Source organism: Manis pentadactyla, chromosome 11 (genome assembly GCF_030020395.1).
Source record: "Manis pentadactyla isolate mManPen7 chromosome 11, mManPen7.hap1, whole genome shotgun sequence".
NCBI lineage: Eukaryota > Metazoa > Chordata > Mammalia > Pholidota > Manidae > Manis > Manis pentadactyla.
This window is the reverse complement of record NC_080029.1, coordinates 97,277,232-97,300,034: the sequence shown is the minus strand read 5'-3', so window position 1 is coordinate 97,300,034 and position 22,803 is coordinate 97,277,232. Positions and strand designations below refer to the sequence as shown.

The 22,803-nt window shown below is 35.0% G+C and overlaps 1 protein-coding gene across 1 annotated transcript; it reads right to left on the bottom strand.

The window, feature by feature from the left end:
• Positions 1-4,220: 4,220 nt before the first annotated feature.
• Positions 4,221-12,487, bottom strand: CTXN2 (cortexin 2). Its single transcript, XM_036924497.2, has 2 exons — positions 11,942-12,487; positions 4,221-4,667 (listed from the first exon to the last, which is right to left on the bottom strand). Exon 2 carries the CDS (start codon positions 4,608-4,610, stop codon positions 4,365-4,367), a length of 246 nt encoding a protein of 81 aa, XP_036780392.1. The 5' UTR covers positions 4,611-4,667; positions 11,942-12,487; the 3' UTR covers positions 4,221-4,364.
• Between the last annotated feature and the right edge of the window lie 10,316 nt (positions 12,488-22,803).

Here is a 22,803-nt window from a genome sequence, read left to right as displayed (position 1 = left end):
AATGATTGGGCTGGAACAATACTGCAGGCCCAGCCTAGTCATTAGCCCTAAGGAACCTTAAGTACTCCATCAACTACAACTAGTAGTAAACCATTAATCCTTTCAGACAGGAAGTCAAATAAATTTATTTAATTCATAAGGGGAGTTGGATTGCTCAATAGCAATCATCTAACAAAATATGAACAGTGATTCAGCTAGCTGTTTGGGGCTAAATGAATTGAATCCTGTTGTCTTATTTCACATGATTCCTAGTGACCTCCTATTGTTCAGTACGGGCAGCAAAATATAGGCCTCTAGAAATAGTTTCTATACTTTGTATCTAGGAAATGGTCTTTGAGATCATTTTATCTTGCTTATAGTAGATACTATCTAGATTCTTCTCTGCATGAGAAGTAAGCAGATTGAAGGCAGAAGCAATGATTTATTGAAAATATTTCTACCTAGAAAGAAAACTGTTTCAAGCAGGAATCAAACTGTAAGTTTCCCAGTGGCACTACTAAATGACCTTTTGGTCTCCACCTGGCAAAACATTTTTAATCAAACCTGTTTTTTGTTTTGTTTTTGTTTTTTGAGGTTTGTTGCACGAACGGTTTGGCTCAAGTCTGTGAAGTGGTGATTAAGACAATACAAACAATGCCTCCATGCAGCTTCTGTCACTGGTTTTCAACAGGAAGATTGAGTGAGTCCTCCTTGTATTTTACAAGAAACTATCCAAGTGATTTCCAGTTGCCTGAGCAGCACAGTTACAGTGCAACACAGTGGTTAGGAGCAACTCTCCGGAGTCAGTATGCTCAGTTTACATCCCAGCCCTGTCACTTAATATCTGTGTAAACCCTGGTGAGTTACTTAATCTCTCTATGCTTAACTTTCTCATCTATAAAATGCAGTTGTGAACAATATTGGTACCTACCTTTTTGTAGAGTTACTGTGAATTTAAATGAGTTCATTTGGGTATAGGATTTAAAAGTGAACCAGTTTGTACTTTAGTGCTTTCTTTTACTATTGGCAACATTTATATTTGGTGACTTCTACTTAGTCACATTCAAGATTCTAGAGCGAATCAAAAGAGATTGGGATAATACTATACCTATGAAAATTGGGGGAAAGGCAGGTTGGTGAACAGATACCGGATTGTTGAAAGGGGTCTGGAGATACCTAAGTAAAACCCGTTAGATGCTTTTTGTCAGGTAAAGGTCATGCTGATCAGTCAGTCTAACGTCACAGACTGTATCAGAAATAGAGTCATAATTACAAGAATATACCTATAACTCATTCTGTTCTTAAAGGCCGCCAGTACAAGGTATTTATCCATTCAACAAAGCATTCTGACTCCCCATAGAGAAGGCAAGAATTTAGTAACATTTCAGAGTCAGCTGGCTGGGACTGGTTACTTGGGTCAGCTAAGATGGGTCTGGGACCTGAAACAAGTCCAATTCACTGACCCTGGACAGTGTTCATTTGCAGTTATTTCTGCCGCCTCTAGTTTCCCTTTCCTTCAACCATTTTCTCAACCCTGGCTGTCTTTAAGGAGCTCACCTAATTATTCCTTAAACTTTTTCCTCTACCAAAGACTGAAACCCTCTGACAGTGGTTGATTTCCTTTCTCCTTGCTGACTGACTGTCTGACTACAGTACAGTGTGAATTAGTTCCAGTCTTGGTCTTACATCAACCAGACATTTTCATTCTAAGCCTTTTATCTCTAACTGTGAAATGAAAGTCTTTGTTCTCTATTAAGGGGATTCTGACATTCTGGAGCAGACAGGAGATGGTTTGGAGGATATGGATAAAATTACACTATCCATAAAACCAACCTTGAAAGGTAAACCCGATTTAGGCCTTTCAGACAGGTAAGTAAGGTAACAGACAGAAACTACCTGGAGGTACTCTCCTCCATCTTTTGTCTTTTCCAACAGGTCTCTTGGGAAAGTGCAGCTAGGGGATGATCTGGTTATGTCACTGGACATCTATTCCTAGAATGATTGGCATTTCATGTAATTTTCATGTTGCAGCCATATTATAACCATCCTTTTGTATCTTATATTCTCTCTGTCTCTGAAAATGCTGACACTGACCTCTTTTTTCTCTCTCTCTTCCCCTCCTAAAAAGAAGTCTAAGGCACACAATAAAATTGAATAAATGCCATGGATGAAGACACCCTTGGTTAAAAGAATTTCTCATTAATGGAATTGGAAATAACATTACAGTGGAGTTGATGGTGTATGAAAAGCTTGTGGGTGCTGAACTTCCAGAAATAATGCTCATACTTCATAAAGTTTTCTTTGGTTTTGGGGGTCTTTCTGCTTTTTGAAATAAAGCAGAAAGTTTATTGGTCTTGTTATGTCAACAAAATAGAGGGTCCTGTTAGTTAAGTCTTCCCTGGGAGACAAATGGAGCATCTCATACTTGAACATATACCTTTGCGAGGAATTTAAAATCCTGGGTCACAAAAGGGATACCTAATGTCCTAGACATATACCACTTTCAGTATATTCAGCTAACTTGGCTTAGTGAGGTGTTCTTGGACCAAATTAGTAACTGGCTGCAAGGTGACCCAGGCCAACACTCCTGTATCTATGGGGGTTCAAAGAGCCTCCTTGAGTTGTGGCTTTGGTCCAAATATCCATAGGCAACACCTATGTGTGCTAAGTCTACGAAGGATTTAGTATCAGGGAATCCCACCAACACAGCTGGTTTTGGAGCCCTATAGACCTGAGCAGTAATCATATTTGTAAGATAAGCAGAAGTGTAGAGGAGTCTCTGAGTACAGTATGATGTTTACAATCAGTGTCTCTAATGTTAGACTGCCCAAATTCAATTCGTGACACAACCACTCCCTAGCTTGGTGACCTTGGGAAGTTACTTAATTTCACTCAGCTTCAGCTCCTCATCTGTGAAACTGAGATAATAAAGTAGAAATAGTAGTGACAAATTCAAAGGATTGATAAGAGTATCAAGTCACATAATGAATGGAAAGCCCCTAATTTAACATTCTCAGTACTAGTTGTTCTTTTTTGGTATGCTTGGCAATTATGTGTTCTCAACTGACACAGATATTTTTGTATTTATTTATCTCCTGCTGTATTCCTACATTCAGTGATCATAGAGAGTCAGTATTTTGTAGTTGGAGTTTTAGAATTATATAATTCTGTCTTTTTATTTATCAAATGAAGAGCATGAAAACTGGAGAAGTTGAATAAGTCATTCTTTTTTAAGGTTTGAAAATCTCTGTTACTATCATCAGTGAGGAGAATAAATAATAGCAAGGTATGTTTAAACAGCGTTTTATGGCTTTCGAATTACTTTCACATTCATTATACATCACTTGGTCCACTCAACATTCTTGCAAGATATGCAGAATAAGTTTTTTGTCTTTGTTGCATGGATGTGGAAAATAAGGTTCCCTTAGATGGCTTTCTAGGTCATCAAGCTAGTTCTTGGCTAGGCCAACATTAGAATTCAAATCTCAGAGTTTAGGCTTCTAAACAGAAAACTTTCCTAACATCTTAAATCCTCATTCATCTCACATCTCTGGGTTTCCAGGTATGGCTGTAGAGTTCATGGGGCACTAGAATTGGCAGGGACATTAAAAATCCTCTGGTTAGCTTCATCCCTGAAGTCCACAAACACTAGGTGATTTGCCCAAGGTTGATCACTGTAATGGTGGCAGTGAAACTACCTTTCTTGTCCCTGGTGGAGTGCTCTTTCTGCTAGGTCATGTTGGAAACTCCCTTTTTAAGGCTGTTTATAAAAGGGGAAGAGGAGGGTGCATCAGTATGACCTCAGACTAAGGGATTTTATTGCAAGAGATTCTAGGAAGAGAAGAACTAGAAGGGTCAAACTGTGGCATTTGAGCTGATGCTACTTGTAGGCTTTGTGTGTTCGTTTTTTGAAATGTTCTCATCTGTGAACATTTTTGACCAATGGCTATTATTATGAAAATCATATTTGACTTATTCTTTGGACTCTTATCTTTTGACACTTGATTGGCTATAGATAAGGAAGATAAGCATGTGGAGAGCATATCTGTGCATTGCAGAAGGGCAGATGCAGGAAGCCTCCAGCACAGGCTGTGAGCTCAAAAAGGAAGGAGAGATTCAGGGCAGATGTTTGAGATAAGAATAAAGATGGTATAAAAGACTGGAGCTTTGTTTATGCTCTATTCATTAGAAATCTCAATGTGGGGACAAGGAAAGAAGTGAACCCCAACAATGGTTTATCAGTTACACAGTGTGGTGGATAGGTTAACCATATATGTTTATTGATCAGTGCATGAAATGAGCCTCTTCCAGCACACTCTAGGAAATGATGATTGTATCCCCATGGCATAATGCAGCAGCGTAAGTGTTCTGTAAAGCTGGAACTGTCATGCAAGTGCATATTCAAATGTCCCTTTATCAAACTCTTCAACTTCATCTTCCCATGTAGAGGAAGGCATGCTACTATATGGGTCTAACAGGATTCTGAAGCATCTGATAATAAGAAGTCCCAAGAAGATGCACAAAATCCCAACAAAAGCAAAGCCAGTTTTTTGTTCCAGAGTCAATGAGAAGGCTGATACTTCGTTGACACTCATCTTTGCTGAAGAGTTACCGCAGTAGGTACTACTCATTATTCACTGTCATATCGCTGTGGCGCTTCAGAATTCCTGCTGGAGTCACCTCTTGGTCTAGATACAAAATTGGACACAGTTTAGTTTTATCCATGTATATACTGGGCAGGCAACTGCTTTATAAATCTGGCATTTTTCAAACCCTCTTGACTTAACTCACAAAAATGTTTGAAAACATCATCAGATATGGATCAGACTCAAACTGGAGATGCTGCTTCTACTGTAGTGATTGCAGAATGACCTTTGTGGACACAAAGAACTATTTACATGTGCTTAATATAAAATCAGCTATGAAAGTGAATATTCAAATAATCAATCCTACAAGCATTTGATTCATCATGAGATGGCTAAGTCACTGTTTCTGTGACCAGAACTGTCATCTAATTTTCATTTCATTTTTGCATGTGTAGATAATGCAATAAATAATCAGAAGATGAGAACTGGGTAAGCTCTGAAGTCCCTGTTTCAAGGTTTGTCTCCAGTGCCACTTTGTCTTTGATCACAATTTGATCAGATACAGATTTTGATCCTTTTAAATAGGTGTAATGTCTTCTTTTTCACCCCCTTAGTTTTAGACTTACGTACTTGTATTTTCCACTGCCACTCCATACACTAAATGTTAATTTCTTAAAGAGAGAAACTGTGTTTTAAAAATTATGTTAAAAAGAGCAGAACTCAACATAGCAGCTTGCTAGCAACAAGCAGGAGTGGCTACAGACCATTTCCCATCTTTCCACCATCTCCATTACCTTTCACAACACACTAAATACACATAAAATCTAAGGTAAACAGCATATTTTCTATGAAAATTCTACTTGGAGGCTAGCTCCTGTTTCCCCTCCTAACCAGTTTTCCACTCCTAGGTTCCTATTATATTGAGATTCTAAAACTACCACTAAAGTATTTGGAAAGGATGTGTTGAATTGAAGCAAAATAGATTTTTCCCATTTGATGTCTTAAAGTTAATTAGATTAATTAATTGAGATTAGTTGATCAAATCAAATGGTTACTGACACATAGCCATGCTTCTTGAGGGGACTGTCACTAAATAATCTGTAATCCAATAACAGAGATTGGCAGACTGTTAGTGTTTCTATTTTTGTTGTTTCTTCTTCTTGTAAATTTTAAGAATTATATTTACTAAAATGACTAACCCTTTAGATTTTCTTGGATTCAATTTTCAGAAAACAACTGAGACAGAAGAAGGGATATGAAGTAAGGAGTGGAGAAAGAGAGTAATTAATAAGAACAAACTTTGTAGCTTTCAAAATTATTCACCAACTAATACACCAGTTAATATCGAACAACATTTTACTTTATAACTGTTTGGATCACAAAAGAGTTCTATCTTCAAACCTTACAAGTCAGGAATATTCAGTACATTTTGGGTTTGCTGGTTATTTGACATTTTGTTTAATAAAAGGAAAAAATGTTGTTTCAAAGTCTTCTGTAGACTTGCATCCTGCACACCAAACTCTGTCTCAGAGTATTGTTTCTCTGCAACAATTGGTATGACAAAAGCTAAATTAGACAAGGTAATATAAAATAATGAATATAGCAATAATAGTTTAACTGATTTAATAAATATATATATATTGGATATCTGTTATGTGTCAACACTGTTCTTGTGGAGTATAGGGGTGAACTGGACAGCAATGTACACCTGTCATCATGAGTGTAACCACCCAGAGAAGTAGACAGACACAATCATTTAAAATACACATCTCTCTATCTCTCTATCTCTCCATCTATCTATCTTATGTCAGGTAGTCATAAATGCTATGAAAGAAAACAAGTTAAGCAGAAAGAGAGTGATGACAAATAAAGTGCACTTGTTTAATTAAAGAAGTCAGCAAAGACCCTCCAAGGAGACATTTGACCTGAAGGCTGAAAGATAGCAAGAAGGGAGCTGTGAAAATATCTGGAGGAAGAGCTTTGAATTTTGAAGTGGGAGGATTTCATAGACAGTATGTTCATATCAAGAAATTGACCAATAAAGGAGTACACTCCCTCCTTGTGCAAGATAGTTTAATGATACCAGATGACAAACAAAAGGCAGACTACTTAATTGACTTTTGTCTTCTTAACCAATGTAGAATAGTCTTTGTTAATGATGAAAAAAAAATTAGACAATAAAAGGGAACAAAAATGTAGTTGAATAATGTTTAGCAACATTGGATGAGTTAAAACTCCTAGGATAAGATCATTTATAACTTTGATCTGCAAAAACTCTTCAAAACTTTAAGAAATACCTGACTGTGAGTGACCCCAAAAGTATGAACATGGACAGACATGTGTTTCAATTTTCAATGTGTAATGGCAAATTGTGAAAATTATATCTGGATTACTTGGAATTCATCTTGTTACAAGTTCCGAATTGCCTATTTAACTATTTAATAGATAATTTGTCAGAACTTAAGAAGTCACTCAAAGTTAACAAGAGTTTAATAAGTAATGCCAAATTCATTTCCTTTTTTGAAAGTTTACTACTAACACGGAGAATCAGGAAAACACCATACACTTGGACCTGGCAATCCATTTAAGAGTCTCCCATGACATCTTTCTGGGGAAGATGGTGAGATATGTCTGAATAATATTATGTTAATGTAGATTGATAATTTACTGAAGTACCGTAAGAAATACTGAGTTCTGTGATCATGAAGACAGCTCTCCAACTTGGCATCACAAAGGCCTAGCTCTATCTGCATTCTTTCCAGTGTTTTTGAATAGTGACTAGGTTGAATACATTGAAGTGATGATTACTAAATTTGACACAAAAGTGGGCTGAAAGTTATATGGTAGCTCACAGAATCAAGATTCACGACAATTCTGATGATGGTAATTCTGGATTGAAACCAGAACAGACAATTAATAGAAACACATCTAAAGTCTTGTAGTTAGGTGGGTTGGGGGGAGATACACTAGCCCCACATGGGGGAGACTTGACTTGGAAGTTCATGTGAAATAAATCTGAAAGTTGCAATTAATGAAAAGTCATTATAAGCCAAATATGTGAGGTATTTACTTGAAAAAGCAAATGCTATCTTGAATGGGGTACAAATGATAGAAAGTAGTAATATTATTATTATGTATTAGTCAGACCATATATAAAGTAATATATATTCATTACCCTTTCACCCCAAAATATTTATTGAGTTGCTACCATGTTCTAGTATTCATGGACCCCTCTACTCAAAGAAATACCAACTTGTAAGAAAAGAAATCCTTGTGCAAACAAAAGTAAAACAGTGTAGGCTTCTACAAAGACAATAAAAAGGAAGAAGAAACAAGCATGTATTTAATAAATAGTATGTGCCAAACACTGCTTTACCTATTTATTTTATCTAAACCCTGTTATAGCCATACAGGGTTGATATTATCTTCAACATCCTGATGAAAAGAGATTCAAAAAAGATAAACAAATTTAAAGGGAATAGAGATTTCATTCATTTAGGAATCAGGAAAGTATTTCTTGTAAGAGATTATATATAAACCGAGTCTTGAAAAACAGAGGACTTAGATATGTGAAGAAGAAAACAGCTTGACAATATGTATAAAGGCAGAAAAATTCTGGATTTGTTCAGAGGAGCAATTCATTCAGAGCAGTTTGGCTCAAGCAACGGGGAGTATGGGAAACAAAACATTCAAAGGTAGATTGAAGCCAAAATGTGAAATATCTTGACTGTCAGGATAAAAGTTGAGAGGCTTAATCATGAGATTGAAGTAGACATATATTTCAGGGAGAAAGTATCATGGAGAGAAATGGTCTATATGAGAGGCAATGAGGGCCTAGACTAGGAAGTAGATGCATAGAACAGGTAACAGGTTTAAAAGATATTTATAAAGAAATGAAAGATAGAATTTGGCAACTGATGAGATGTAGTGGGCCATGAAGAAGCACCTTCATTTACTCCACTTTATTAAACCTGAACAAGTGTGAAAATAATGCTTTCATTAGCCAAAATAAAGAAAATATGTGTAAAATGTAAATGTAGTAAGTAAATCAAGAGTTTAGTTCTGGACTTAGTGAATTTGTGGTGCTCATATCTGGCACATAGTAAACACTGATCAGGTGGTTTTAAACAAATTAACCCAGATAATTTTGTCCAACATATGATTGTTAGTAGGAAAGAACATCTGGAGCATTTGTGTAGAAGAAGGCATCCAGGATGAAGAGAGTCTAATATACAGAAGCATTTGCAGATCAAAACTTAAGAGGGAGAAAGAATTGCTGGGTGTTGCCTAGGAAAGAGAAGAGCAAGGAAGACAATAGCTGCATTGAAGTATTTGAAGTGTTATCTTGTAGGTTCTAGATCCATCCAGAGGGCGATTTTGTTGTAGTCCCATTAAGGCTCTATGTGCAGTTACCAGAAAGAATTGAAGATGGAAGACGCCTAACAATGAGCCTCAAAAAATAACTTTCCTAACAAGGAGAAAACAGGATCTGCTAGTGGAATTGCATGAGTGAGGTAAGTCATGAGAGAGTCTAGAGGAGCAAGGTTGCCTGGAACCCGGAGAAGGCTAGAGTTGCTAAGAGGTCTTGGCAAACACTGTTGAATTCTGCAATGGTGATGGAAGCTAAGCACCAAAAAGCAGGGCCTTGGGCTTGACACTGAGAATGTTTTCATCATTTAAAACATTTCAGTTAAATGTCCAGGAGGGACACGAAATTGAACAGAGTTTTGAGAGTGATGGGTAATGAACAAATGGAGTCAAGTTAAGGACACTTAACAGAAAGGATGTTTTATTTGCACAAGAGTTGAAAATACAGAAGTTCAGATCATTAGACAATTATTTCCAATAATAAGGACATGGCTATATTGTTTTTAAAAGTAGAGCCAAGTAAATTCACTTGGGATTTAAAGAACTGTGATATTCCATTTTTAACAAAAAATTTGGGTTCAGACAGATGTTTTATTAACATCTTAAAAAGGAAGAATGCAGATTTTTATATTTATCTTAAAATTCTCCTTTATACTAAAGATGAAAACAAATTATAAGTCAAGGAGAACAACTACGGGAGGTTGTAAAAAGTCTGGTCATTGCTGCAGGCTTTACACACAAACAAATAAATAAAAAGTTAAGTGACTGCAAATAATCACTATTTGCTGACAAATAGATACTCTTGGTACTTTAAGCCTTATATGTAGCAGCTGAAATACCAGTATATTCAGGCCTAAAATTTTCAAATACTTGCTCAAATTTTCCATTTTAATTTCTCTGTGAAATGAACAACCTGTCTCATTTCCACACCATCTCTAAAGTTTTTGAGAATATTCTGTTAAGTGTGTTGAGTGTTGCACCTTTCTATTGATATAGAGCATAATATGATCTAAAAGGACTGCTAATAATGAAATACTTTTAAGAATAAATAGAAGTCCTTAGTTACAACACTGATTTCTTTATAATTAATAAGGTATCCAAAATTACTCTACAAATGTGAATAAAAGATACATTTTTCACTTTCTCTAATTCCTGGAAGAGATGCGAAAGCAAAAAAGAAAAATTGTTTCTGCACAGCAGACATTTTAATGTCTTCCTCAAAGAGAAAACAGCAACTTGCTATTCTGTTTGTTGGTAAACAAAAAAATCAAAGAAATATGAGAGAAATTTAGGCCATGAAATTACAAAACCATGAATAAGTAAAACCTTATGAGAAAAAAAAAAGGTTGAGAAAAAAGAAGTGAGTTTTCAAAAAAAGTACAATGTAGAATTGTATGGTAAAACTTATTTTAAATATGCTACGCCACAAAATAATGGGTAAAACCAACATTTTACAGTTTAAATATCAGGGTCTATATATATATTGTGTTTAAAGTATTCAAGTATTTTTTTTTTTGCAGTCTTATTGCAAATGACAAGATATTCCCTCAACCCATATTCACTGGAATAAATGTTTAAGTACTTTGAAAATGAACAATTGAGTTGAAAACACCATTGCCATTATGGTAATTGTCAGAAACTGGGATTTCTAAGTCCTGATGAGTCTAGGATTGGGCCAAGGATTTACTTGTAGACACTAAAAGGCCCAAATCTCACTGAGTTCCTCTGTAGTTAGTAATCAATAGTCTTTCTATAATCAGTCATATAAACCATACCATTGTGAATATTCAAGCAAAGATAACAATATTTTTATACCTAATATACAGCCTTTCATACACATGAAAATTGTTTATAATGTTTGTTTCTTCTCTGAAATAAGTTTACTGACTGGAGATATAAAAATTCAGTTTTCAGTTTATAGTTGTTTAGTTTGCATGTAACAATGTGTTGTTACAGAAACCATTATCAAAAACTATGTGCCCACTAAAAAAAAACAGAACCTCCTGTATTTTAATCAATAGTTTTTTTCTCCTGTTGATCTATTAATGATATTGCAAACATTAAATTTGAAATGACACCTATTTTGGTGGATTACAGTGTTCTGGGTGAAAAGTATTTTGATATTAGTCATTAGATATAATAATCTCCAATGCTAATAATATGAACATTCATAATTTCCTGAAATGAGACATATAAGAAAACCCAAGCTTTAAAATGAGTCCTCTCATACATGCACATTCACACACTCCTCCAAATATCCAGGTTATTAAATCCCATTAAAAATAAAGAGGGAAAGGAAGCATTATTGAGGCTACATCTGCACAGAGCTAGTTAATCATTAGGAATGAACTGTGATGGAATCAAAAGAAAACCTTAAATTACAAACCCAGATGACTTCATCATGATGAACTGCATAAATTTCAGACCTTCCCAGGGATCCAAAATCTTGGGATCTACCAAAATCTAATTTCTAACCTTTCAGATTTCAATCTTAAGAGAATTTTCCTCTTAAGAGAATCTTCAGTCTTTGAATGGCTCTTCAAGGACTCTGACATTCATTCCTTTCAAAGCACTGGAAATCTGGTCTGAAAATTCTCAAAATGTCTCACTAGAGAAACCCAGCTTGTCGGTATCATTCTGCCTTGTCTGTCTCCAGTTCTCTGGATATATTCAACTGAAGAAACATAGAAATCTCCTACAAATCATTAATGGAGAAGCATCAGCAAGCTGACAGCACACACACAACACATTCTTTTTCTTTCTTTATTTTCTTTCTTTTTTTGGTTGTATTTTGACAAAAGCAGCAGAAGAAACATTAGAGCTCTCTCCTTTATAATTTGAACCCACCAGACCTGCAGGCTCCTTGCCCCCCACTTCCTTTCCTGCTCCCTGGATTCAGAAATACTAACAAATGAGGACATTCTTCTCATTTGGTCCCGCACTGGTACCCTGTCAGTTAATGCGGAGGGTAGGGGGAGAAAGTTACTTCGCAGGCGGAGATGTCTCACCTTCCATGCTTGTTGCCATGGAGATGAAATCCAGCAAGTAGATTTAAGTGGTGGCAGGTTTGTCTGTGTTCGCTGGTCGGTGCAGTAACAGTGTAAAAGGCGTGTCCTGGGAACCTGCGTGGAGTCACAGGACCGTGATTAGCGCTTTCCTGGCCTACGTGTAAATGTCTGTATCTCCCCGTGAGTGACAGAGTACGTAAGCACCCGTAAGGTACGTGTGCTCGCGCGAGTGTATTTGCAGGGAAGTGTGCCTGGATTTCTCCAAGGTAGCAGTGTGTAAATATTTGTCCACGCGCGTGTGTAGATGAAGTTGTCTGGTCGTGTGAGTACGTGAGACAGAGAAGAGGTGGGAAATGAAAGGGGGCAAGGAATCCGCCGTCGCAGCAACAGGCTCTATCTATCATAAGTACTGCAAAAAAAAAAAAAAGGCCCTCGTTTTCATTCATATCACGCTCTGAATGAAGGTTAACGATCGGAGCTCATCACCAATTTGACTTCCTAAGGCAGTGGAAGTATAATTATTTTTTAAATCGTGATTTTCCTCTCCTCGCTGCACCAGTAGCTGTGCCGAGGGCATTTTGCTGTGCACGGGGTCCGCAGTCTCAGTCGAGGAGTGGACGCTAAATTCTTAATGTCCTTCTTTTCTGATAAGGGAAAGATGGGAGTGAAAGTTATATTGGTTTAACTGGGGACTGCATGCGTCGTTTGGAGTTGTTTTCCCCAGCTCTTCCACCTTTTGTCTTCTACGCAAACTCAACCGGATCCCCTCCCTTTTTCAGAAGGAGCCTGGGCGCTGTCCTTAGTGCTGAAATATTGCGCAGTAAAACCTAGCTCCCGCATGGGGGCTAGAAGGCAAGGGAAGAACGCTTCAATGAAGCCCATGTGGACTTGGGAGGCCCACTGCCTAAAGAGCGCTGAATATATAGAATCCAAGTTTAAACCCTATTGAAAGAAAAACAAAACAAAACAAAACAAAGACAAACGAAAAAGTCCTCTCCCCTTATTTTTACTTAGGGTTCTTTTCTCCCAACTCAGTTATAAGTTATAAGGTTCTAATTTTATTCATGTTTGGATACTATATCTAGAAGCTATGAGTTGCAAACACCTGTAGATTCCCTAAAAACTTAGTTATTAACCTTATGAATTATTAATTTTTAAGCTCTTGGGGAAAATGTAGATGCAGAATGGGGTCATCATGTAAAAAAAAGTGCTGAAACACATAATGTAAAGATGTGTTATACTTCAATAACAAAGTGAAGACAAACTTTATGGTCACTTAAATTATATACTAATTGAGGAAATTTCATGGTCTTACAAAAATGGACAATAAATAACTGGGATTTCATATAGTACTATACTACAAAAATTATTCCTTTTTATTTAAAATTATTAAACAACCTATAATGTAGATGAACTACTCACCAAGGAAAAGAGTGGAAGAAGTATCCTCTTTCAGGATCTTGTTCACAGTCATGGTTTCACTGAATTTTTAAAGCTAGGGGCTGCATCCTTTTTTGCACTAGAGCAGTGCTTCCTGAAGTTTAATGTGCGTATGAATGCCTTGGGGATCTTGCTACAAAGCAGGTTCTCATTCCATAAGCATGAGGTTGGATCTCAGAATCTGTATTCCTAACAATACCGCAGGTGATGCCAGAGGTTGCCAGTCTCAGGATCACATTTAAAATAGCAAGGTTCTAGAGCTATTGTTTTCTGGAAGTGCTGTTACTCATAGAGTATGGGAAAGGAGGTCATTTTCTTCCATTTATCATTCTATGTTTCTAGACTGTAGCAAGAGTATTCTATTCAAATAAGTTCTGAGGTTAACCACTTTTTTGCACAACACTTACAAACTATTTATGAATTTGTTTATTTCAATCTTGATTTTGACATTGGATTCATGCTACAATTTACTCTGTATTTCCATACTATGATCTCCAATAACCTATTCTCTTTACAATCTCATCTCAAGGAAACACAACTAAGTTATATGATTTTACTGCCAATGTACGGGCCCTACTCTAAGAATTTGTTATCATGTTTGGAGACTTTGCACTGTCATAAAGGCTCATGGTACTGATTTAAAAGTACTAGATAATACAGATCCAATTCTCACCAAGTTTAAAAAGTGGGATAGGGTTATTGTTTCATAGATAATTTGAGTGAGTACTGATCTGTCATGTCATTGACATGGTACACATATACTTCAATTTTGAAAGTTCCTCTGGATGGTTTTCTCATTTTAAAAAAACCCCATACCTACATCGGTTGATACAGTTAATGGTTCAGTTAATGCTTTTGAAATGTTGCCAAAGGAAATTTTTTATTATAAATTAAGTTCCTTCATGTTAATTGATGCAGAAACTTGACCTTTTTCAAGCTATATAAATGATGGTGATGCTCTGGAATGTCTTCAAAGTGTCTACTTCAGGAAAGCACAATAGATTACAAATCCATTATGCTGTACTTCCTTTGCTAGATGCTGGGATACAAAGAAAAATGAGATTTGGTCTCTGCCCTTGATGAGATACACTGTAGAAGAGCATGGCAAGTTCTACAAAGTCCTATAGAAACACAGAGATTAGTAATTTATATTTTATTCTCATTGCCAAAGAAGTGATGAAGGATAAAACCCACAGTACCTATATTTCATGTCCTTGCCAATGCCTGTTGCCCAACTTTTATTTTTTAAAAATTATTGAAAGGTATGAAATATATGAATGCTCCTCTAAAGCACATATGATTAACCTATGCTTCTGGATAGTCTATGATTTATTTTCAGAGCAATCCAGATAATTAGAAAGGTAAATATGTGGGTGGTATTGCTTAAACTTCCCCCAAGCAGAACTGTCTTTACTATGCTTTGACATTACACTTTCAACTTATATACAAATCTTTTACATAAAACAACCTTCATCTTCACAACCTACCCTATGTCTACTATAAGGTTCTTACTAAAGACTTGCCCAACACATCATTTACAATTCTTTACATAATATCCTTCCAAAAATATTTCTTTCAATATCAATTTCATGAACTGAATGCTCACACCCCTCTTCACTAAAACTATCCCAAGGGGTGTGTTCTCTTCTTACATACAATGTATATCATGTAACTGATCACATCTGCCTTTTCTTTTAGTTGCCAGGGTTGTCAGGGTCAAATTAACAGCTAAAATTGGTGACTGTATGAGACCTTAAGGCCATTTTATTTGTGTTCTTTCTCTATTGTCTTGACTGCTGCAATTTTATTTTCCCAGGTATTATTATATTTTTTCTTTTAATTATTTTTTAATATGTATCTTCATGTAAATGTCCTCATCAAATCAGGAATAGAGTAAATAAATACAAATCAAGTAAATAAATTCATTTCTCTAGTTTTGGGCCTAAAAATATTGACTGCTGGTAGGAATATATGATTGTTTTATAAGTTTTTTTTTTAACAAAATACTAAAATATAAAAAGAACATGATCATCTAGTTAGCTATGAAAATAAAAATTTATTATGATTAAATAACAAATGTTAAGCTAGCTGAAGAAATTTTCAATTTATGTAACTATAGATCAACTTTATTTCAAAACACTGTTTCCCTTCTTCTATACCCTAAATGGTCTTCTTATAGGACTAGGACTTTTTGTTATGTTAGAGAGCAGAACTGTTAATTATCTACCTTGTTAGAAGACATAGTAACTATAAAAATTTAAAGAACATGACAGACCCACTGTAATGAATATACTCTAAGAATGAGGGTGCCACAAAGGAACTGGAATCAAGTTTCCTCTAACAAGCCAGCTCAGGATTCTTTACAGAGGAAAACCGTGCCTGCACTGCATTCTTACTACCCTGGCTCCAGTTGACTCCTTGCTCTCAAATTTTCTATAGTGGAATCATCTCTTTAATTTACTAGACCAACATGCCACTTTCAGCTTGTGATGGAAATGTATATCTTGTCTCACTGAAGTTTGATTATTCTCTCTGAGCTAAAATGTTTTAATATAGCTGCAGCTTTTTATTTGAAATGCTTCTATTTACTCAAACACTGGATACTACAACTTTCAAATGTAAAACTTTAAAAAAATGTATTTAAGACAAATATAAATTCCTTTTGTTATAACCATTAAAACAATCCAATGTTTATTTGGCATTAGAATGTGTTGGACAGTTAGCTGTATTCAAGTCACCTGTTTTTTATTTTTAATGCATTTCTACCTATTTTGAGTGTCATTTTTAGCTATCCATGTCTTTATATATATACAGTGTGTGTATATGTATATATATAGTTTTAACTTTTTGGAGGATTAAGAATGATTTTGAAGTTCCAATGAGAAATATACACCCTCTTCCTAAAAGTACATACATGCAGGTAATTTTGTTCATGACTCAGGGCATTCATGGATCCTTAGAAATTCATTCCAAAATTCCAAAGTAATCCAAGGAGTGATTCAAAAATTTCTGCCATGAATTAACGATCCATGGTCTCATTATCAGTTTTGGAACTAAATATGGACTGGCTTAAAGTCCTGTGTTGTGTATTGTTTTTTTTTTTCAACTCCCCTATGAGTTTTCTGTTTTCTTTCCTTGGAGTTCTTCCTCTAGGTCATTTTACCATCTGATGTCTAGAGAGTAGCCAATGCTGAATATGCTGAAATAGAAATGGATAGTACAGTAATAGGATGATTGGATTTGATCAGGAAATGGCTGTGGGATTTTTGTCAACAGTAAAGAAATTATCTAAAATAAGTGGACTCATAGGTGAACTGATGACACTTTAGTGTGTAGATAATGATCTAATGGTGGTCTATTTGATGGTACCCATTCAAAATGAGATGTTATGTTTTTCTGATAAACTTTTCTGCAAAGAAAATGCACTAAATATTTCAGTTTAGAGTGACCTACTTAAATTAATTTTCATTTAATTGGTTTTAATTTACTGCCCATAAACCTTAAATTGTTTCATTTAAAGTATACTTCAAGCCCTCTACTATATTTACTGTTGACTCTAACGAGAATGATAGGGTACCTTGGGCACAGTTTCCAAGAATGTGTGAGCCATAGTCACCATATAATATATTAAGTTGGTTTAAGTTATTTTATTAAAGAAACAGAGAAGCAAAAGCAGTTTGTTCTGCTGCAGTGTGTTTCTGTAATATGAATCAGTTAATATCTAACTGGCAAATAAGGATGCAATAGAATGTGGAAATCAACTGGTTTATACACAATTTTCCTCAGTATATCAGTGTTTTGACTACCAAGAAAAAGCAGCTTAACTCTAACTTCATTAACACAGCTGAATACAGTAAGCTGTGGAGGGAAGCAGTCCCATATACAATGCCTATTCACCCTCCTTACTCTTGACTTAATTTTGACCACATGCTCTGTCTTGAAAATGCATACTGAACAGTTCTTCCTGATCTTTGTACATTTGCCCTTGTTTTTATAACTGAACCTTTCCATGTACATTTCCATCAATCTTCCTTAACTAAAAAAATTTTGTGAAGTTCTAGATATATTGTAATGTATATTTTTAACTTGTGTTTTTTCCTATGCTAGTATTTTCATCAGGTTTGTAAATGTTTTTGTCGTGCTCTGATTGTGACGTTGCATGGGTTTTATATTGATTTTTCCCCAATATGATTTTTTCCTTAAATCTTGCCAGTTATTTTTTAATTGAATGGACTTTAAGCCACCCATGTATTGAAGGACATCTTGAATAAAGATGAATAAATATTCTATAGATATTTGTGTGCAGTTTTTGTGTGAACATAAACTTTCAACTCATTTGGGTAAATAATTAAGAGTGTGATTGCTGGATTCGACAGTAAGACTGTGTTTAGATTTGTAAGAAACGGCCATACTGTCTTCCAAAATGGCTGTACCATTTTGCATTCCCACCAGCAATGAATGAGAGTCCTTGTTGCTTTACATTCCTTATCATTATTTGGTGTTTTCAGTGTTTTGGATTTTAGTCATTCTAATAGCTATATAGTGGTATCTCATTGTTTTCATATTCAATTCATTAATGACATACGATGTTAAATATTTTATGCTTATTTTCCGTTTGTGTATCTTCTTTGGTGAGGTGTCTATTCAGATCTTTTCCCACTTTTTAATTAGGTGGTTTGTTTTCCTATCATTGAGTTTTGTATATCTTGGATATGTCCTTTATCAGATATCAGTGTTTTGCAAATATTTAATCCCAGTCTGTCTTTTCATTTTCTTAATTTGCCAGTTATTTTTAGTGCATAATTTGTAGTTATTTTTAGTGCATAATTTGTAGTGCATGAGGTTTTTATTTTTTATTTTTTTAGGAATGGATACAGTGTTAAAGAAGAAACACTTGTATACTTGAAATCAGATTTTAGGCAACCATAGAAGATAATTGCCAAGGCCTACAAAAGGGCTTTGTATTTTCATACTACCTAAAAGCCAGTAAAAAATAAATTGAAGTTAGTGGGTATTGCATAATGAATACTTAAAAATATGAAGATTTTAAGAGAAAAGTATAAACCTGATGTTTTGAGTAATGATTAATTTTAATTTTTACATAGTATTCAACACACACAGTAATTCTGATATGACAGTCCCAGGAATTTAGATGATGCATAAAACAATAAACAGTTTGGAAGAATAAGGTCTGACTTTTTGGAAATGTTAGGAGCCAAATGCTGGAATCTAGGTTGAAGTAAATGGACCCTTATGCAACCTACATTTCCTCACTGACTTTGGGACTGTCAGAACATCTACCCTGACATGACAGTACTACCTCCTTAGTAATCTGAAGGATGTCTTGGGGGACTCACAATTAATATTTGTTAATAAAGTCAAGAGAATAACACAAGTTACAAGTGTTTTTACATACTTAATCTTATTTAGAGGTGCAAGAATTCCAGTTCCTAAATATAACAGACATAATGAATGAATGCATGAGTGAACAAATCAATGTAGTAATTCTCTCCTTTGTTTTGGGATATCTCAGAACATATGCCAAATGACTTAGGCATTGTGCCAAATATTACCTATTGACATTTAGCATCATCCTCACTCTTTTAAGCTCTCCCTTGTATGAGACATTTCTCCAATTCTGTTGTCTGCAGTATTCTAGCCCATTCTACCAATGAGAGGGACTGGTGTAAAATTTAAGAGGAGGAAGAGGAGACTATTGTACCATCCACAGCACTTAGCTTACAAACAGGTCACTTTGTGGTCCAGCATGGTTGCTATTGATACACACATAATTTCTCCATTGCAAGCCAGGAGCAGCAGGAGGAAAGAATACAGAAGGACAGTTTTCCAGTTGTTTCCTTCTAAGTAACCTCCTACTTGGTCCTCATGACATTCTGCTTATATATTACTGGCCATAACAGAGTCATTTGGCTGTGCATAGTTGCAAGTGAGGCTAGGAAATGTGGACTGTTAGCAATATTGATAGTCAACTTAAATAAATGCCTATTATCAAATAAGAAGGGGAATATAAATTGTGTTAGTTATTATCTTTATCATCACCATTTATAGGATTATCTTTATTTTTTATTTATTTATTTATTTATTTATTTATTTTTAGATAATTATTTTTTATTGAAGGGTAGTTGACACACAGTATTACATTACATTAGTTACATTAGTTTCAGGTGTACAACACAGTGATTCAACATTTATATACATGATAATTCTAAGTACCAGCTATCACCATACCAAGTTGTTACAATATTTTGACTATATTCCTTATGCTATACATTACATCCCGGTTGCTTATTTATTTTACAATTGGAAGTGTGTACTTTTTCTTGGTTGTTGTTGTTAGGGCATCTCTCATATTTATTGATCAAATGGTTGTTAACAACAATAAAATTCTGTATAGGGGAGTCAATGCTCAATGCACAATCATTAATCCACCCCAAGCCTAATTTTCGTCAGTCTCCAATCTTCTGAAGCATAACGAACAAGTTCTTACATGGGGAACAAATTCTTACATAGTGAATAAGTTACATGGTGAACAGTACAAGGGCAGTCATCACAGAAACTTTTGGTTTTGCTCATGCATTATGAACTATAAACAGTCAGTTCAAAGGGATTATCTTTAAATATGTAGGACAGCATGTGGAGTGAATCTTATCATTTATCACTCTAAGACATTTATTTTCTCTTCCAGATGTTGGAATTGAATATTGAGAATAATATTACTAAAAATGGTAATTATTTAAATGAAAAAATATATTTGCTATAAGGTAATCATATTTATTAATACTTTTTTGGTTAGGATACCAAACAGAGTAGTTAAAAATATTACCATGCCATATCCATGGCTTTAGACAGAGGAAGCCCAATTCATGGAATTATTATAAAGGAAGGAGTATCTATGCCTACAGGCAGAGATTTTGAAAATTTGCTCTTCAGTCTACCTTTTAATGGAAATACTGGGGTGAAATTGAGGAGAGGGCAGGGTGATTTAAATTAAGAAATTAGAAAGTGAATACAAATTGAGACTCAAGTAAATATCTGGGAATTACAGGAGTCTTTAGTCTTCAAAGAAAAAATATGTCCTAATATTGCTTACAAAAATGAAAATTATGTCTGTTATTGGGCAATGACCCTAGTATTGTAAAGTTGAAAAATGAAATAATTATCTAAGGAATTCAAGCAAAAACACTTGGTATTATGTGAATTATTTGAATAATTGAGGTGAAAGTTGGAATTTCTGCCTGGATTATTTAGATAATTACCTTAATTCTAAACTTCACTTGGCTGGTAGAAACCTTTCTTCAGGATGTATTCTTAGAGTGCATGATAAAAAATAGACTCCTAAATAAAGCAGAGCAATAGAAGGACTGAGGGAAGGAGGAAGAAAGAGAGAAGAGAGAGAGAGAGAGAAGAAACAGTGAGTAGTTGATTGTCAGAATAAATCTATACTTTTCTTTCTAGTGACAATAAGCAACATCTACCTTTTTAATGTAGAATAAAATTCTATGATGGAAAAAGGAACTCTATATGAATCTCAAATACAACCCATAGTATTTTTTTAAGTTGTAAATATTTCTTTTTAAGTTGTAAGTCTCTGAAGTTCAGAAACTTAGTGACTCTAAATCCAGCTATTAACTTTATAAAGCCAAGTAAACGCACTTAAACATCATGCTATACTTTTTGTTTGACTTCATATTATTGGTCCTTGCCTTCAATTCTTAAAGACAAATTGAAAGGATGATTACATCCTTATTGCTAGTCCATTCTTTTCTTGTTAGCAGAACCCCGGGCAGTGGGCCCAGCTGAAAAATTATTTGCCAACCTCCCCTACCTATAGTTGGGTGTGTCATGTGACTAAGTTCTACCTACAAGTGGAAGTGTTGTATGAGACTTCTGGATAGGACCCTTCTTTTCTGGACTGCTTCTGGTCTTCAGTGCAGACAGGTCTCCAGCAGCCATCCTGGGCCATAGGGTGACCTTAAGGATGGAAGCCTCACACTAGGAAAATGAAAGATTAAGGAACCTGAGTCCATGATGATAGTGCAGCTACTATACCTGTTTGGGGATGCCTCCCTCTGTGCTACTTTTACTTAAGAAAGTAATAACTTCTATCTTGTTTAAGAATATTATTTCTAGTTTCTGTTACTAGCAAGTGAACACCATCCCTAAAGTATTAGTTGAAATGTTTTAGAATTTTAGGGTTAATTTTCCAGATATGTAAATGGCCTCTCTCACTCTCTCTCTCTCTAACACATACACTCATAAGCACACAAACTCACACATTTTAATTTGTAAGAAAGAAAACTAAGTAGTTATGTGAAGTTGTACCAGTAATACATTTTGCGCAATCACAAAGGATAACATTTGCGGTGGGAATTGTGAGAGGATTAAAAAGCATTTCTCAAGAATTTTTCAGTATGTGTTTATGGGAAAAAAAAAAACAGAGGAAGGAAGGAAAACACAGAAATGGAATGTAACAATAGGATGTTAATAACTATTTTTTCTTACTTTTTGCAGATTTAGCTAAAGTAAGTACAATATTAATAGTAAGACAGGGAGGAAAGATCATCTACAGAGCAATTGGATAGAGAAGCACAGATTAATCATTTTTCTCTGTAGAAGCTGCCTCAATTCTTTCCATCTTTCAAAATTCAGCTCTTCTATGAAGCTCTCACCAATCCTTCTATAGGAATTAACTTTTACTCTTTTTTTATCAGGATTAGGACTAAGGTACAGTAAAGGAGGTATTTGTCTTAGGCATATTTAAAGGGATGCCAAAAAACTCAGTTATTAAGATAAATATTTTAATGGAATATTTTAATTAGCACACTACAGCATGCAGGCCAATTTCTTGTTTTTCTAAATAAATTTTTAATTATACTTCACATTTGTCTCTGTCTCTATTACAGAACTCAAATAGTGCTTTTTATAAACATTCTCTCCCAACAGAGTTATACTCATTTTTGTATTCCTCTTGTGCCTACTACTCTGTTTTAAGTATAAAGTCTTCCTAAAAATATTCATTTGGATCTGTTGAGGGATTTTTGCAAGAATATACTGTACTAGGGAGTGGACACTTAAGTTCTCATCATTAAATTCAACTATAGGAAAAGAATAACAGAATGATGAATGTTTTGAAAGTACTTGTAATTCAATTCTATGGGAAAATCACTGGATTTCTCTTTGACTAAAACCTTGCCCAGCCTGGAGACAGACAGAATTGTTATACTACTTTATATTCATGTAACACTTTGCCCCACTTTTGCCCTTACCTTAGTCCTGCAAGATAGGTATTACTATCTTTATTTATTAAGGAAAGATTCAGAAGTTAAGTGACTGTTCCAAGGAGTTACAGGCTGAAAGTTGCAGAGCTAGGCTTCTAACCCAAGTTTTCTCAAATCCAATGC